This window comes from Ambystoma mexicanum, chromosome 6q (genome assembly GCF_040938575.1).
Source record: "Ambystoma mexicanum isolate Mex_15411 chromosome 6q, UKY_AmexF1_1, whole genome shotgun sequence".
NCBI classification, from domain to species: domain Eukaryota; kingdom Metazoa; phylum Chordata; class Amphibia; order Caudata; family Ambystomatidae; genus Ambystoma; species Ambystoma mexicanum.
The window spans coordinates 970,418,557-970,434,883 of NC_090937.1; the positions used below are offsets into that span (position 1 = coordinate 970,418,557).

At 45.6% G+C, this 16,327-nt stretch overlaps 1 protein-coding gene across 1 annotated transcript in view; it reads left to right on the top strand.

Annotated features, from left to right (window-relative positions):
• WWC2 (WW and C2 domain containing 2) overlaps positions 1-16,327 on the top strand; it is a 2,565,136-nt gene that overhangs the window by 2,110,913 nt on the left and 437,896 nt on the right. Inside the window, exon 18 of the mRNA XM_069631472.1 lies at positions 3,075-3,270. Within this exon, the coding sequence (XP_069487573.1) occupies positions 3,075-3,270 (196 nt within the window). The remainder of the gene's footprint in view (positions 1-3,074; positions 3,271-16,327) is intronic.

Consider the following 16,327-nt stretch of genomic DNA (forward strand, 5'->3'; position numbering starts at 1 on the left):
AGTACCTTATTCAGTGAAGATGCTGGTGCCACAGCAGTTGTTCCTGGCAGTTTCCTGCAGGCCCACTGTTCCTGGAGCTTCGGTCATGGAGACAAGAAGGAGGACGTCGGGAGGGGTCTGCACCACTCAGGGATGAGGCCAGCAGCAGCGACGGTGAATAGAAGGTGCACTCCTTTAACACAGGAGAGGCTCTTCGGATGGCTATCCGGACCACTACAGCAGGGTGCAGTGATTTCGACCACGAAGAGGATCCTCTGGCTGTGGGAGATGAGCTGGTTGACCCCACCAGGCTCAAGGGAAGAAGACTCCGGACTGGATCTTCTCTGGTCGTCGAAGGGTAGATAGCTCAGGACTGCAGCAGGGCTTCACCGGGACGGGGTAGTTTCAGCAGCCATCTTCTTCTCCGGTTCTCTTCGGTTCCTTACAGTTACAGTGGCGACTCTGACTTCCAGCCCAAGAGTCCTGCTTTTTATGCGCAAATCCCCCATTTACAAAGCCTGGCTGTCAATCACACAGCAGGGGGGTTGTCCAGCCCGGACAACCACCTCAGCCAATCATGGCAAAGTGCGACTTGGGTTTACTAGGATACCCTGTGCAGGTGGTGACTACACCCCTCCCTCACATTCAGCCCACGTAGACACCCAGGCGCCTAGAGGAGGGCTTCTTGCCAGAAGCCCGCCAAAAGACGGTGAACAAAGAAGGCAAACCTGGTTTGCCGCACAAAGTAAAACACAGCCGAAGCAAAAAAAAGAGTATTTGGTCAAGCGGGTTTATGTTCGAGGCTAATATAATAGCCTAAAACAATACCACGTTTATATAGTATAATTGCGGTAGAAAAGGTAGGGTAGATACCACTGCCACCAGCCAAGTCTAAATGTTAAAAGAGCAAAACAAAGCTCAGAGAGGCACAGACAACAAGGGGAAAGGTTTAACCCTTTCCAGTACTCCATGTAAGATGGGTTGTACTGGGTCTGTAGTTTTAAAGTGACTATGTAAAGTTAATGGCAACTTTACCTAGTTCTCGGGGACACTAGTCAGCCCCAGAAAAAGGAGTCATTGGGAAGTCTTAGAGACATCCCTGTGTTACTGCACTGAAGGTGCAGTGTACCACACACAAGTTTTTGGGCTCTTGGAATGGTGCGCTCCAGAGTCCACAATAACAAAAACAGATAAAATACACATGGCAAAACACCGGTAAGAGTGAGGGAACAGCTCACACTCTTACCAAGTGGAAAAAAATAAACTCCAGAAATCCAGCAAAGCTGCTGAGGGACTCACTAGGTAAGGGAAATTAGCCATAGAATGAGAATTCTCCCTAACACCCCCTTTTCCAGAATGGGTTTGCAAGCAATCTCTAATGGTTCGCCTGCTGTTTCTCTGTTGTACCTTAAGACTGGCAATTGCTTTGGTGGGGCTTGTTCTGGCTTTTGTTTTAGTGAGCCTTCTGCCCAGATTGAGGAGGGTCCCACCGACCCACCCTCCTTTGGCGGGTTCATGGCACAGACACTGTCACCGAAAGTATGTGAAAAAATATTGTGAAAATGAAGGTGCTAAGGATGAAAACACAAGAAAACGGATTGGTTACCAGGAACAGCTTAATTTAGTGGACAATATTCCCACGTGCCTATTTTTAAGTACATGTAATTTCCAGTTGCAAACTTGATATCAATTTGTGTCAATGGCCTTGTTCATCTCAACAATAAATAGTGAACCATGATCAGCGTATCTGTGGAAGTTCCTGTCTATAACTTGTGTTGTTGGGTCGTAAAGAAAAACAGGCCTCTTTATGTTTGGGGGTATTAAAACTGCTAATGGCTCCAAATGGATTTACGTTACCGGCAGTGGTAACTTGTACATCTCCACATCATTGAGTAGTGGTTAGGTACCTAACTGAAGTCCTTTAGGACTTCTATGAAGAATGTAGGAATTACATACAGCGGAAATACCACCAGTGGAAAATCGTCCACGTTTTTGGAGGTGATATCTTTGAGTATGCTGGAGATATTACCTTCTTATGGGTTTTGCACAACTCATGATTAGGAGAACTGAAAAACAGGAGCTAATTCATTTAACTGCTTTTTTTCCATTTACTTCTAATGTTGCTCAATGTAAGGAGCCACAGAAGGCAGTTGCTTGAAAAGAGCACCAGTTTTTTCCGCAGTGGAACTTAGTTGGCAATACAGGAGTGCCTTATTTATAAGAGCCAAGTTCCCGAAATTAAATTTAAATGATGATGAAAACAAGTTACTTTTCTAACTTACTAATGTGCCATCAAGAAAACTTCATTCCTTCATCTTTCGCCTCAGTTTTCTAACAATGTTTTCTGGTTGATTTCCATATCACAACTGAAATGTGACAATGATCCTGCACGTGCGATCGTGATGAATACAAATTTGATTTAGTGACTTATCTAGCTAACAATATTTTATAAGTACACTCCTCCCCACAAAAAAACCAAAGTGTAAGAAAATACAGATGCCACCATGTAACGCCATCCCCACATGTTCTGTGTTAAACTTTTAGCAATTGTGTCTGTCCACTTTTCTTGTTGGCTTGCATTGACAGACAACATCTGCAAAGGCCCTTAGGATGTATACTTTCGGTTTATATGTAATGCTTCAAGGCTACCAGTGGTGTTGTTCCACAAGCACCATCTAGCCAGGCTGTATAGTTTTGTATCATAGTCAGTGCCTAAACACACCACCATTACATTTTCTCCTGGTTGGCACGTTCAGCCCCAACAGAGGGAAGCAAGTATATTGTTATAAAGGATGCGGCATGCAACAGATAATTCACTAGGACCTGCATGGAGGAGACTGGTGGGACAGGGAGGCGGAGGAGGCCTAGAGAATTCACGAATGCTGTACTGTTCTCCCATAGCAGTGCTTGCTGGGTCATGCAAGCTGTGTTTCAGATTGGGTTCTGAGAGAGGTCTCCACGGTTGAAGGAATGCCCTGAAGGAAAACTGTTTGCTTTGCCAATGCTTGTTTTCTTTTTTATGAATACATTGCTGCATGCATTGCTCATATCGAAGTGGTACTATTTCAACAGTAAGTTTAGTTGTTTATTTGCAGGCTTGATATGGTGGGCCAGGCATCTTCTGAAGTTATAGCAGAGCAAGATAACGGGATAAGCATGATAGCGGATGCTGAAGATTATCCAGATGAGCAAATTTGTGTTATTGATTCATCGGAAATTGAGAAGGAAGATTATGAAAGTAGCCATGCGTATGGCTGTACTGAGCACGCAGCTGATATTACATCAAACTTGGTGAGTATGTAGATGCAGAACCAGTACGGTTAAAGATATATATTTCACGGCCACGGTAGTGGCTGTGTAGTTATGGTTAAGTTGCTGTTTCCATAGGAAGAGCACTTTTTGGGCGGCTTATAACTCCGCTCCCTGTGGAGGAATCCTCACCAAACTTTGCTAAAAAAAGTATATTTTGCAAAGTTTGGTGATGTTTGCTCCTGGCGGGGCAAAGTTATAGAGGCGGTCCCAAAACGTTTTTTTTCCCATAGACTGAATGAGGGAAAAACAGCCAAGCCGCTGGACGGATTTTCACCAAATTTGCGGCAGGGCTTGGTCCCGAAAGCGTGCTTTTGGAAATTTGGCGACAATCCATCCATTAGTTTTCTATAAAAAGGACCAAAAAGTAGGTCTTAAAAAATTAGTGATATCAATGTCTGCTCCGTTGTCACACTTCCCTGTTCGCTCCGCGGACAAGATAACGATTGGCTAAGGGGCTGGCGTCATGACCGCGGACATGCGACGTCTCCGCCGATTGGCTGGAGTGAGGGATGATGTTTGTCAGATTGTTTGGATGCGCCCGACATCTTGGATCTGCCGACAGCGCGGCGGCGACCAGAGGCGAAATGCTCTTTCGGAAACTGTTTTGGTATGTCAGATTGCGTGGGGAGGTTCAGAGAGTAAGATGGGTGAAATACTGTATTTGTTTAGGCGGCAGGTGTTAATGATGTATTCCATATGCCCGCCTGGTCCGGGATGTTTCTAAGTACTGAAAATGAGGCGCATCATAAGGATAGTACTTCAGTCCGTGGTGTGCGCAGGCAACTTGAAACTGTTCTAAGGACACGCGTGGTTTTAGCGAACATTAAAATTGAGTACATGGCGTAGTTACAATTTTTTTTTCTATGGGTGTGCTATTGATTTATACGGCGCCATGGGTGTGATATGCTGCGGTGGTTGTGGCCAGGGCCTAGAGTCTTGGGTGCATGGCCGTAGGCCATAGGCCGTATGCCATACTCCCAAGACGCTAGGCCCTGGCCACAGCCACCGCTGCATATCACAGCAATAGATACACCCGTAGTATGGAACGTAAATCAGGTTGTTCTGGGGAGGGCCTACAGTCTTGGGTGCATGGCCAAAGGCCATGCACCCAAGAACAAAGTAATTATCACCAAAGTTATGGGTTTTATACAGTGCGGTAAGTTACAAGCCACAGTGGGTGTGAGATGCTATGGTGGTTGTGGCCAGGACATAGAGTCTTGGGTCCATGCACGCAAGAACAAAGTTATAAGCACTGGAGTTATAAGCCACTATGGCCACTATGGTTTTTATATACTGCACACCCATACTTTCAAATATCCATGGCCTTACACCCAAGACTCTAGCCTCTGGGCACAACCACTGCAGCATATCACAGCTATAGATACACCTGTAGTATCACACATAAATCAGGTGGTTGTGGGGAGGGCCTAGAGTCTTGGGTGCAAGGCCGAAGGCCATGCACCCAAGACCAAAATGATACGTAGTGAAGTTACAAGCCACAATGAGTGCGACATGCTGTGGTGTTCTGGGCAGGAGCTAGAGTCTTGGGTGCATGGCCAAAGGCCATGCACCCAAGTCCAAAGTTATAATCACTGAACTTATAAGGCAACATGGTTTTTATACATACCCAAGAGTGTAGACCCTGCCTACAATAACTGCAGCATATCACATTCATACATTACACCCATACAATCGATTATGTATCTGGTAGGTGTGGGCAGGGCCTAGAGTACTGGGTGCAAATTGAGTACATGCTACAGTTAAAATGTTTCATTCTATGGGTGTGCCAATGATTTATAAGCCACCATGTGTGTAATATGCTGCGGTGGTTATGGCCAGGGCCTAGAGTCTTGGTTGCATGGCCGTAGGCCATACTTCAAGACTCTAGGTCCTGGCCACAACCCCCGCAGCATATCACAGCAATGGATACACCCGTAGTAACACTTATCAATCAGATGGTTGTGGGGAGCGTGTACAGTCTTGGGTGCATGGCTGTAGGCCGTAGGCCATACTTCCAAGACTCTAGGCCCTGGCAACAACCCCCGCAGCATATCAAAGCAATAGATACACCCGTAGTATCGCATATCAATCAGGTGGTTGTGGGGAGGGCCTAGAGTCTTGGGTCCATGGCCAAAGGCTATGCACCCAAGACCAAATGTATACGTAGTAAAGTTTTAAGCCACAATGGGTGTGATATGCTGCAGTGGTTGTGGGCAGGACCTAGAGTCTTTGGTGCATGGCCAAAGGCCATGCACCCATGACTGAAGTTATAAGCACTGAGGTTATAAGTCAGCATGGGTGTGTTGTGGTGCGGTGGTTGTGTGCACGACCTAGAGTCTTAGGTCCATGGCCGCAGACCATGCACCCAAGACCAAAGTTAAAAGCAGTGACGTTATAAGCCACCATGGTTTTGATATGCTGCGATGGTTGTGGGTAGGACCTACAGTTTTGGTTGCTTGGCCGCAGGTTGTAGGTGGTAGGTTATACATGCAACACTCTAGGTCCTGCCTACAGCCACTGCACCATATTACTGCCATAGATCAGACGTATAGATTCGAATATGTATGACATGTGTGAAATTATACTTACTGTTTACTTTGTTGAGATTCCATATATTTCTTACATGACTTTAGTACTTGGCGGAAATATCCTTTTTTAATTTCTGTGATAAAAGAAAAGAGCATGTTAGTGTTTGTATTTTATAAAGACTTATTACATTGTAAAATAGACATTTTAGCTTTTTTTTTACCCTCATATTTAGTTTACAAACCAGTGTACTGTGCATTTTGTTCAGTTTCTGTGTTTGTTTTTCAAATCCTTGGGTCTGGGGAAAAAAAATCCTTGTCGGATTAAAAAAAACCTTTCGAATGGATTGTGTCCTCCCACGTATTCCTCATCTTGTGATAAATCGTTATCTCCAACTTCGCTGCTTCGGAAAAGATTTTTCTCGGCAGAGGGCGCTGTGCTCGAGGTCGTGGCGTCGATTGTCCCTCGACGTACTCAGTACTATGTCGACATCACCGATGGTATAAGTAGCTCGAGCCGCGCCCGTTGCTTCAGTTCCGTTTTTCCGATCGCTTCGCTATCGAGAACGGCGCGCTTCTATTTTCAGTGAAGAAAATGTCATCATCTTCGACACCTTCGACACCCAGAACTGGGTTTAAAAAGTGTGCAGATTGTGGGTCTAAGATGTCGATTACCGATCCCCACCGGATTTGTCTCTGGTGTCTCGGTTCCAGTCACCGAACCGACGACTGCGGGTCCTGCCAATCGATGACCGAAAAAGCTCTTCGTGAGAGGAGAGGTAAACTGTCGGCGGGGAGGGAGGCCTAAAAAAAGGTTTCGTCAAAAAGACATAAGAAAGCGACGGATTCTAAGGGATCGGATCGCCATAGGCACTCGAAGAGATCTCGATCTAGGAGTAGACCGAGACATTCTTCGTCGTCATCGAAAAAAATGAAGAGGAGACATAGATCTCCCTCATCATCTTCTTCTTCAGAGTCGACCGAAGAAATTCGTTGTCCGACTAAATCGGATTCTCCCAGTAAGTGGGAAGAATTCTGCAAAAAGATGATGGAGGTTTTCGAGAATGCAGCCTCGGCCCCCTCGAAAGAACCTCGAAAAAGCCATACCCCTAAAGTCGCTCCATTGGACGACAAAGGGAAGTCCAAGCCTACTATGGCCAAGACCAGTAGCGTCAAGGAATACAAAAAACCTTGAGTCAACGTAAAACCGTCGAAGAATCTTCAAGAGTCGAGCACCTCTCCAGTGCCAGCCAAGAAACACAAAAGCCAAATGCATCATCGACGCCATTATCGAAGTCATCTTCGAAAACTTCGAAGACTTCGAAGACACCCTCGAAAACTTCGAGGGATTTGCCATTTCCTTTGAAGCAGATGGAAGAGGAAGAAAGGAGATTCACTCCTTTGCCCAGATCACACTTTTTCAAATCTATGTCTGCAGTCTATGAAGAGTCTGCTTCAGAAGAAGACGAAGTTACTTCTTTGGGAGTTACTTATGGTACAAGACAAGTTCCTGAAGAACTTATTGACCAGGAATCTAGAATGAGAAACCTGAGTGATACTCTACATTCTACCAGTGGAGTTGACACATCCCCAGAAATAGAGTTTGCCAAACCTGATCCTGCAGAGCATGCAGATGCTGGGTACAGGGGTCTTATGACCAGGGTAGTTGAATACATGGGTTGGGGTAATACTTCACCCATTTCTGAACAAGATGACATGACGGATATTATCGTCAAGGGACCTCAGAAGGATCCTGTTCTCCCTTTTCACAGGGCCCTTCAAAGGACTGTGGAGAAAAACTGGGAGAAACCAGAAACCATTGCTGCTGCAGATAGCACTTTTCCAAGAAAATATAGACCAGCTGGAACGGATCCTGAATATTTGAATAAACATCCGACTCCAGAGAGTTTAGTCATTCAAGCAGCATCCACTTCAAAACAAACGGCTTATCCAACTATCCCTCCAGATAGAGAGGATAAAAAAATTGACGCCTGGGCACGTAAAGTTTTCATGTCAGGCAGTATGGCACTTAAGTCGGCAAATGTCACCTGTACCCTAGCCATGTTTACCCATACCCGGTGGGACTGTATTTCGGCGGCGGCTGATCATATTCCGGAAGGCGAGGAAAGGGAAGGCTTCCTGAATATAGTCAAAGACGGGAAGGAGGCAATGGGGGAATGCCTCCAGACTGGACTGGATACTGCTGATAGTATCAGCAGATCCATGGCTGCAAGCATTGTGCTACGCAGATTTGCGTGGTTGAGGAAGTCGGGATTTGCACTGGACGTGCAAGCTAGACTCCTCAACATGCCCTTTGATGGCTTGAGGCTCTTTGTCAGAAAGGCTGATGAAAGCATAGAAAAACTTCAGATCTCGAAAGCAGCAGCTAAATCACTTAGCGCCTCTTTGCGCCAGCTTCTAAAACCCTATTCCGGCTCATCTTCCTGGAGGGGTCGTTCTTTTCGATACTACTCCTCTTTTGGTAGAGGAAGAGGACAGGCTTCTCAAAGGGGCAGAAGGAACTTCCCTCGTGGAGCACGGGGAAGAGGTGCAAAATCAGCCTCAGGAGCGGCATCTGTACCCTCAGCCACTCTTGCAGCCGCCTCCAAATCCCTCTGAGACCTTGTTACACAAAACATCAGTGGGAGGCAGGATCTCTCAACATCTGAAGGAATGGCGGGGCATTACCTCAGATGCTTCGGCCCTGGAAACAGTAGCCCAAGGTTACTGTCTCCCCTTTCTAAAAAGACCTCAGAATCATCCACCGGGAGCCAACTCCGTCAAAATTCCGGATCCGCTCCTGTAGCAGGATATTTTAACCCTGCTAGAGAAAGGTGCCATAGAACTGGTTCCTGTAGCAGAGAGGAACAGGGGTTGGTACTTTTCTCATCCCAAAAAAGGACGGAGGACTGAGACCCATCTTGGACTTGAGAAACTTGAACAAGTTCCTCAAAAAGGACAAGTTCAAGATGGTGACTCTTTCTCAGATCCTTCAGGCTCTCCAACTCCAAGATTGGTTGGTATCATTGGACCTTCAGGATGCTTACTTTCATGTGCCAATCCATCCAAAGCACAGAAAGTACCTGAGGTTCGCGATTGGCAATTCTCATTATCAGTTTTGAGTTCTGCCATTCGGGTTGACCTCCGCCCCGAGGGTTTTCACCAAACTGTTGGCGGTTGTGGCAGCATAGTCTCAGGAAAGGAGGTATTCACATATATCCCTACCTGGACGACTGGTTGATCAGAGCAAGTTCTCCAGAACAAGCTCAGGAACATCTTTCGATCACCTGCCACTTCCTCCACAAACTGGGCTTCTCCCTCAATTTCAAGAAGTCCCACATGATACCAGCCCAGAAACTCCAGTTTATCGGAGCAGTCTTGGACGCTTCATCGGGAAAAGCCTCGCCTCCCGAAGTGAGAGCTCTCCACATCCAGCAGATGGTAACAAAATTCCAGAATGCCCAACGTCTACCAGCCTTCGATTTTCTCAGGTTGCTCGGCCTCATGGCATCCTGCATTTTCCTAGTACCAGAGGCCAGGTTGAGAATGAGATCCCTTCAATGGGCACTCAGAACTCAGTGGTCCCAGTTCTCAGGGAATATGTCGGATCTTCTGCAAGTCCCGAGTGCAGTTGCTCAGGATCTTCTATGGTGGGCTTGCAACAACAACATTCTCAAGGGAGAGTCTTTTTGGCAACCATGGCCGGAGATAACGGTAGTGACGGACGCCTCACTCACGGGGTGGGGAGCACACACCAACGATCTGACAATCAGCGGTCGTTGGTCTCCATCAGAGTCCAAACTACACATCCACCTATTAGAGCTGAGGGCAATCGGACTAGCTCTGAAGGCCTTTCTGCCCTCTGTACAGGGAAAGAATGTTCTGATAATGACAGACAACACAGTGGCCATGTACTATCTCAACAAGAGAGGAGGTGTAGGGTCACTGCCACTGTGCATAGAGGCAATGCAGCTCTGGTTCTGGGCAATACGAGAAGGAATCTCTCTGTCGGCAATTCACCTAGCCGGAGAGAAGAAGACGCTCTGAGCAGGCAGAGCACGATCTCTCACGAGTGGGAGCTGGCTCAGGAAGTCCTTCTGGAGATCTACGCCCTTTGGGGAACCCCTCAAGTGGATCTGTTTGCTACCGCGATCAACCGGAAGTGCGATCAGTACTGCTCAAGGGAATTTCCTCAAAGAGGAGCTCTGGGAGACGCATTCGTAGTGGAGTGGAAGTTTCCACTGCTGTACACGTTTCCCCCAGTCCCTGTGATTCCTCAACTAATCAGGAGGTTGAGAAAGTTCAGGAAAACCATGATCCTAATTGCCCCGGATTGGGCCAGGAGGATGTGGTACCCGGACCTTCTAGACATGTCCATCTGCCCTCCAATACGTCTTTCGCAAAGAGAGGATCTTCTCTCGCAAGAGGAAGGTCGGGTTCTCCATCCAGAGGTCAAGACACTCAACCTTCACGCATGGTTTCTGAGAGGATGAGATACAAGGATTGGGATCTTCCGGATGACGTAATGGAAATATTGCTTTCGGCCAGAAGACCAGCAACAAAGTCTTTGTACCGATGTCGCTGGAATAGGTTTAGTAAGACAAGGCAAAGGCAAGGATGTGGACCCTTTTCAGTGTGGCACCCCAATGGTGCTTTCCTTTCTGCTACATCTAGCTAATCTGGGGCTCCAGATAGGAACAATAAAAGGATACCTTGCTGCACTGTCCATTTTCAAGCGCTCCTCAGAAGAGGTTTCATATTTCAAAATACCGTTAATAATTCAATTCTTAAAGGGGCTCACTAATGTATACACTCCAGTACCTTTTCATGTACCAGCCTGGGACTTAAATTTAGTATTAAAATTCTTGACTAGCATACCTTTTGAGCCTCTGCACTCATGTCCATTGAGGCTTTTGACTCTAAAAACTGTCCTCCTTGTGGCCCTGTCACAGGCCGCAGGGTTAGCAAACTTCAGGCTCTCTCATGCAAACCACCATATACTATTTTTTATAAAGATAAGGTAGTCCTTAAAGTTAAACCTTCATTTTTGCCAAAAGTAGTCTCGGACTTCCATTTGTCACAAAAAATAGTACTTCCTACGTTTTATCCTCCTCCTCACCTGGGCAAAGAAGAGGGGAGATTACATAGATTAGATCCCAAGCGGGCTCTTAGTTTTTACATCTCTAGGATGGCTAAATTGAGACAAGATGACCAACTGTTTGTGGGTTACACTGGTCAAAAATTAGGCTTATCTGTAACAAAACAGACCATTTCCCGCTGGATCATATTAGCCATAGTTGAATGCTACAGACTAGCGGGAAAAGAACCACCAGATGGGCTTCGTGCCTATTCTACAAGGGGAATGGCTACTTCTGCGGCTCTAAAGAGGGGAGTCCCGGCAGCAGACATTTGTGCAGCTGCAACCTGGAAAACAATACATACCTTTGTTCAGACCCTCCAGAATATTGCGGCATGAAATGGAAAATATTGCAGCACAAAAATGAAAAAATTGCGGCACACAACTGCGTTTTTGCGGCATTTTTTATTGTTGAAAAATACATAATTTAACATTGTTTTTAGCCTAAAACCAATAACTTGAACAGTAAAGAGTTTTGCACATTGAAACAGGAACGTTTGAGGTGGTGTGGGGATCTTTTAACAAACCTACAAATAGTATTTTAGTTTTCATCAGACTTATCTTCAGACTCTGCTTCTAAAACTTGACAGTTTTGTTGCAAGTCCTCGGTTGAACCAGAAGCAAACGCAACATCCCGTTGCTGCTGGTTGTAGTGCAAAAACACAAGTGCTTGTATTGTTTTCTCGACAAGCGATCGACGCCTAGCAGACAAAATAATTTTGTAAATGCTGTTACTCCTCTCTGCATCGGCAGAACTTATGACACAGCCTTTGTATGCCCTTGCCACTTTTGATAGTACAGGTCAGCCATCCCTTGCCAGAAAATGTCTGTGTCAATTATTCCAGAGACGGATGCACGAACTGCCTCTGGACCTAAAATTTCAAAGTACAGAAGAAACTCCTGATCAGGAAACTCACTTAGTCCTGGGATAGCAGAATAATCATTTTTGTCTTGTGTTAGAATGCTAAGGCGTGCTGGATTAAATATGCGTACCTGTTTTAAGAAGTTTATCCCAGGCTGACCACGATCCATGTATTTGCCTAGCTTGTCAAGAACATTTTCAAAAGCCTGAGTAAGCTGATCCATCAGCTGTTCTTTCTGATTCAGACTCAATGTAGTTCCTTCTCTGGAGTCAAGAAAAGGCTGCAGTGACTCCAATGTCAGCACAGAATTGTTGGTAAAGTTAATGTGTAGGTCTTCAAGATAATCGTACACCTTCATGGCAACAGGTATCTGACTCTGAAAGATGTCAGTAAGAAACAGGATGCTCTGGCACTTGTCAGCCACCATCTCCAGCTGAACTTTGATGCAATTCTTGCTGTTGCCACTGAGAATCCTTTGAAGGTTTTCTAAGGAATCGGTGGGTGACTTGCTGAGATGCATCTCAGATTCCACAAAACCAGAATATGTGTGGAAATGTTTGCAGTGATACTGAACTGCAGCAAACCAAGAATTCCAACGGGTACTGCATGGGTCGGTGTCATTTGGGGTTGCATTCCATGGGTCTCAGTGAGGTGTTATAAGGATCTCTGTGTTCTGCTACCAGCCATATGGAAAATCCTAGAGAAGTACATTATAAACGCATTCAGCTCAACAAATGGTTTTCGGAAAGACACCCCAACAAGGTTGAGGATGTGATGTGGAATGAGTTTGGATATAGAATTTTTAGAACAGTTTTGTATGCCTCAAGAATGTATGCAGCATTGTCCGTGTTGAAGCACACAACATTTTGAAATGCAATGTCGTAGTCAGTGAGAACCCTCACAACTGCCTGTGCAACTGTGGCATGGTTGCACTGCGCTAGGAACACTGTGTCAGCAAGGTATGTGTGTATTCTTTGACTGCCATCAATCATCCAAACTGCTCCAAATAATATATTGAGGACACAGCGTCCTTCAACATCCACCGGTGTCTCATCGAATATGACGCATATGTCTTGATTTTTCAGTTTCTACTTGAGGTCATTTTTGGCCTGCCTGCATCTTTCAGGCAAATACCTCTCCTGGAGCTGGTGACTTCCAGGGATTGCGCCACCATTGCGGACTTTGTCATGAAGGAACCTGCGCAACACAGGGTAGTCGGTCTTGCTTAGCGGGATATTAGGGCTGCGTACACATTGATCCATGATTAGATCATGATTGGCTGCCCTAGCAGCTGTCATTTTTCCGAAGCTTGAGGTAACAGTAGTTTGCCTGGGACGTTTTGAGGTTGAATGAGGCTCAGCATCATCTCCGCAATGTTTTGTGTGTTTTTTTGAGCGCATGTGCACATCAACAGTGTATTTTCGAACGTGGTCCACGGCTACATTACATACAGAGCAAAACATGACTCCACCATCTGCATACATTATCTTGCTGTACTGTTTTGCCCTGTCAGCTGCACTTATCGGTGTGGCCAAATGGGAGCGATTCTTCTCAGGCTTCAACGGTTGCAAGAATTTCTCCATTGTGTCCTTTGACTGGGCTAGCAGTCTTCTGCTGCGGTGTGGTGCTCTCCTTCCCAATTGACCGGTCTGGAAAAAGTCAGCTGCGGTGTCAGCTGCAGTGGTGTCTTCTGTGATGTACAGATCCTGCTTCTTAGCTCAGGAATGTCAAAATATGTTCCTGGTGAAATACAGAACAAAGATGCATCCTTGCATACTTTTGAAAGCAGAAAACAATCAATCTCCCTTGCTGCTCCAACCCAACAGAGTATGCATACTATTGGAGCAGCCAGGGTTCCACAAAAAATTACATTCTGAACACTGCATTGTCATTGCTCAAATGGAAAAAAAATGAATTCCCCACGTTGCATCTAACAGACTGTGTGGGTTCCTTATTTTGGTATGTTTATGGAGTGACTGAATAGTAGTTGAGAATGCTCGAAGTTAGGGAAGTGACTGGTGCAACCATAACTGCCTGATCCTGATTACTTACTCTAACTCCTCAAAATGCCACATCCCCAACCAGCAGTGATCTGCACATTACCCTTGACATCCCACCTGACCACTGTGGCATGGAAGAGTAACCTTGCTAACTGGTCTTTGCTCTCTCATACATGCCAACACTCCCGATTTAGTCGGGAGACTCCCGATTTTTTTGTGAAAAATACTGCTATTTTTCACATTCTCCCGCCTAAAATAATTATTTCCCCAATGCATTCCTATGGGGAAATTGCTGTCTCCCGATTTCTCTGTAGAAATCTCCCTCCCAGGCATGTCAGAATGTTGGCATGTATGCTCTCTGGCACTCTTCTTTAACCAGGAAGTTTTCGTTGTCTACTGTAAAAAGTACAATTGGAATATGTTGGCAGTCTCATTACACAGCAATATATCTAACTTCATGACTTTAGTGCATCACACACGATACAGGCTGCATTTCAAATCCAGACTTAATTCCCCCAACATCCCTATGGCCATTCCCACCCACTTCTAGCCTGCCCAGAACACATCCTCCTGGAATCTCTTTGAGGTAACTTTATCAAGCATTACCATCAAACTGTGAGACAGAAGTGCCCGTCGGTGTTTTTTCAAAGCAGTCTTCTGCGTTAATGCCTTCTGCAAGTTGATTTATAAGCACTATGAGTGTCCGTCACTGAAGTCCTATTAAAAACGAGCAATCGCTAATCCAACAGTATTGACTTGCTTCTAACACAACTGTGTATAGGAATTGCCAGGTGCTGCTGTTAGTTGGTTATTGCAAGGCCTTTGTCAGTGAGGAACAAAATGTTGTGTCCTGTTCTGTCTGGCCACGCTCTGTAGGACAGCCAGGTCGACTCACCACAGCCTAACATTTTGGATTGTGGTGGGGGAGGAGGGCTATAGTCTGATCAGCTCCTGGAAATGGTGCTGCGCCACTACTTCCAGCAGACAAGTGGAAAGCAAAGAAACAGAGGGGCTTGAATTCAAAGGTGTAACCCTGGTTGAAGCCCCTCAGTTTACTTTTCGCTCGTCCTACGACCCCAGGAGAGAGGGGGGGAACAACTCTATACTTCTCCATGGAAGGAAGTCATGAGACCCAAGACACAGGGGCAATGCAGTAGCAGTAACTGCAAGAGCCCATAATACCTAGCCAAAAAATGAACTCTCTTGGGGGGTCATCATTCCTTGGTTATGCCACCCACACATGATGACTTAATACACCCACAAACAGAAATGAAACATCAGAACACTACCAGGGGTCAAGTCCTACAAATTAAAGTGGGGGATTCATCAACAATGTGATGTCACCAGAAATTAGCATATCAAGGTGAAATATGCATATTTCATTAAATTGGCTTTGCATAACCACCAAAATTGCACAGGACAATAGCATTTGCCTTTCATAAAAACAACACCCGTGATTCAAGGCTGGGCTGCATGAGCCCAATTGTAAAGTAATTTGAAACAAATACAGCTACGGTTGTCTACAATTGGTATCATGGGCTGCATGATACCAATTGTAAAACAATTTGAAACAAATACAGTTGCATGATACCAATTGTAAAGCAATTTGAAACGAATGCAGCTATGAGCGTCTTCATTTGGTATCATGCAGCCCATGATACCAATTGAAGACGCTCATAGCTGTATTTGTTTCAAATTGTTTTATAATTGGTGGTATGCTGATACCAATCTAAGCTTTTTTGTCAGCTCAATTCTCTTTTTTTCTGCTTTTGCCATAGAAAATCACCTTTTGGAAATCAGTTTAGTACATTATATCTAAAATGTCTTAATTTTCGAGACATGTTTTAGGCAAAAAGAATATCAGTATTTGAGCTGCCCCAGAGCCTAGTACTCCCTCACTCTCTCTGTCTCTCCTTGTATCTCTGCGCCCTGTTTCTCTCTATCTCTCTTTCTCTCACTCTCTCTCTGCCCCCCCACACACACACTCTTTGTCTTTCCTTGTCTCTCTAAACCCTCTTTCTCTCTCTCTCTCTCTTTCTCTCCCCCCCACACACACTCTTCGTCTTTCCTTGTCTCTCTACACCCTCTTTCTCTCTCCATCTCCCTTTCTCTCTCGCTCTCTCTCCCACACACACAAACTCTGTCTTTCCTTGACTCTCTGCACCCTCTCTCTGCACTCTCGCTCTCTCTCCCCATCTCTCTCTCTCTCCCCATCTCTCTCTCCCTCTCACACTCTCTCTTTATCTGTCCATCTGTGGGTGGGAATCACTCTGCCAGCCTGGTGCACGTTTTCTAGCGTTATCCCAGCCATTGTAGAGCGCAGCACAGCCAGAGACGAACACAGCTTTCTTGACAGGGGTGCATGCTGTTACCAATTAGCAATTTGAAACGAATACAGCTACAAGCGTCTTCAATTGGTATCATGGGCTGCATGATACCAAATGTAGACGCTTGTAGCTGTATTCGTTTCAAATTGTTTTACATATGGTATCATGCAGCCCATGATACCAA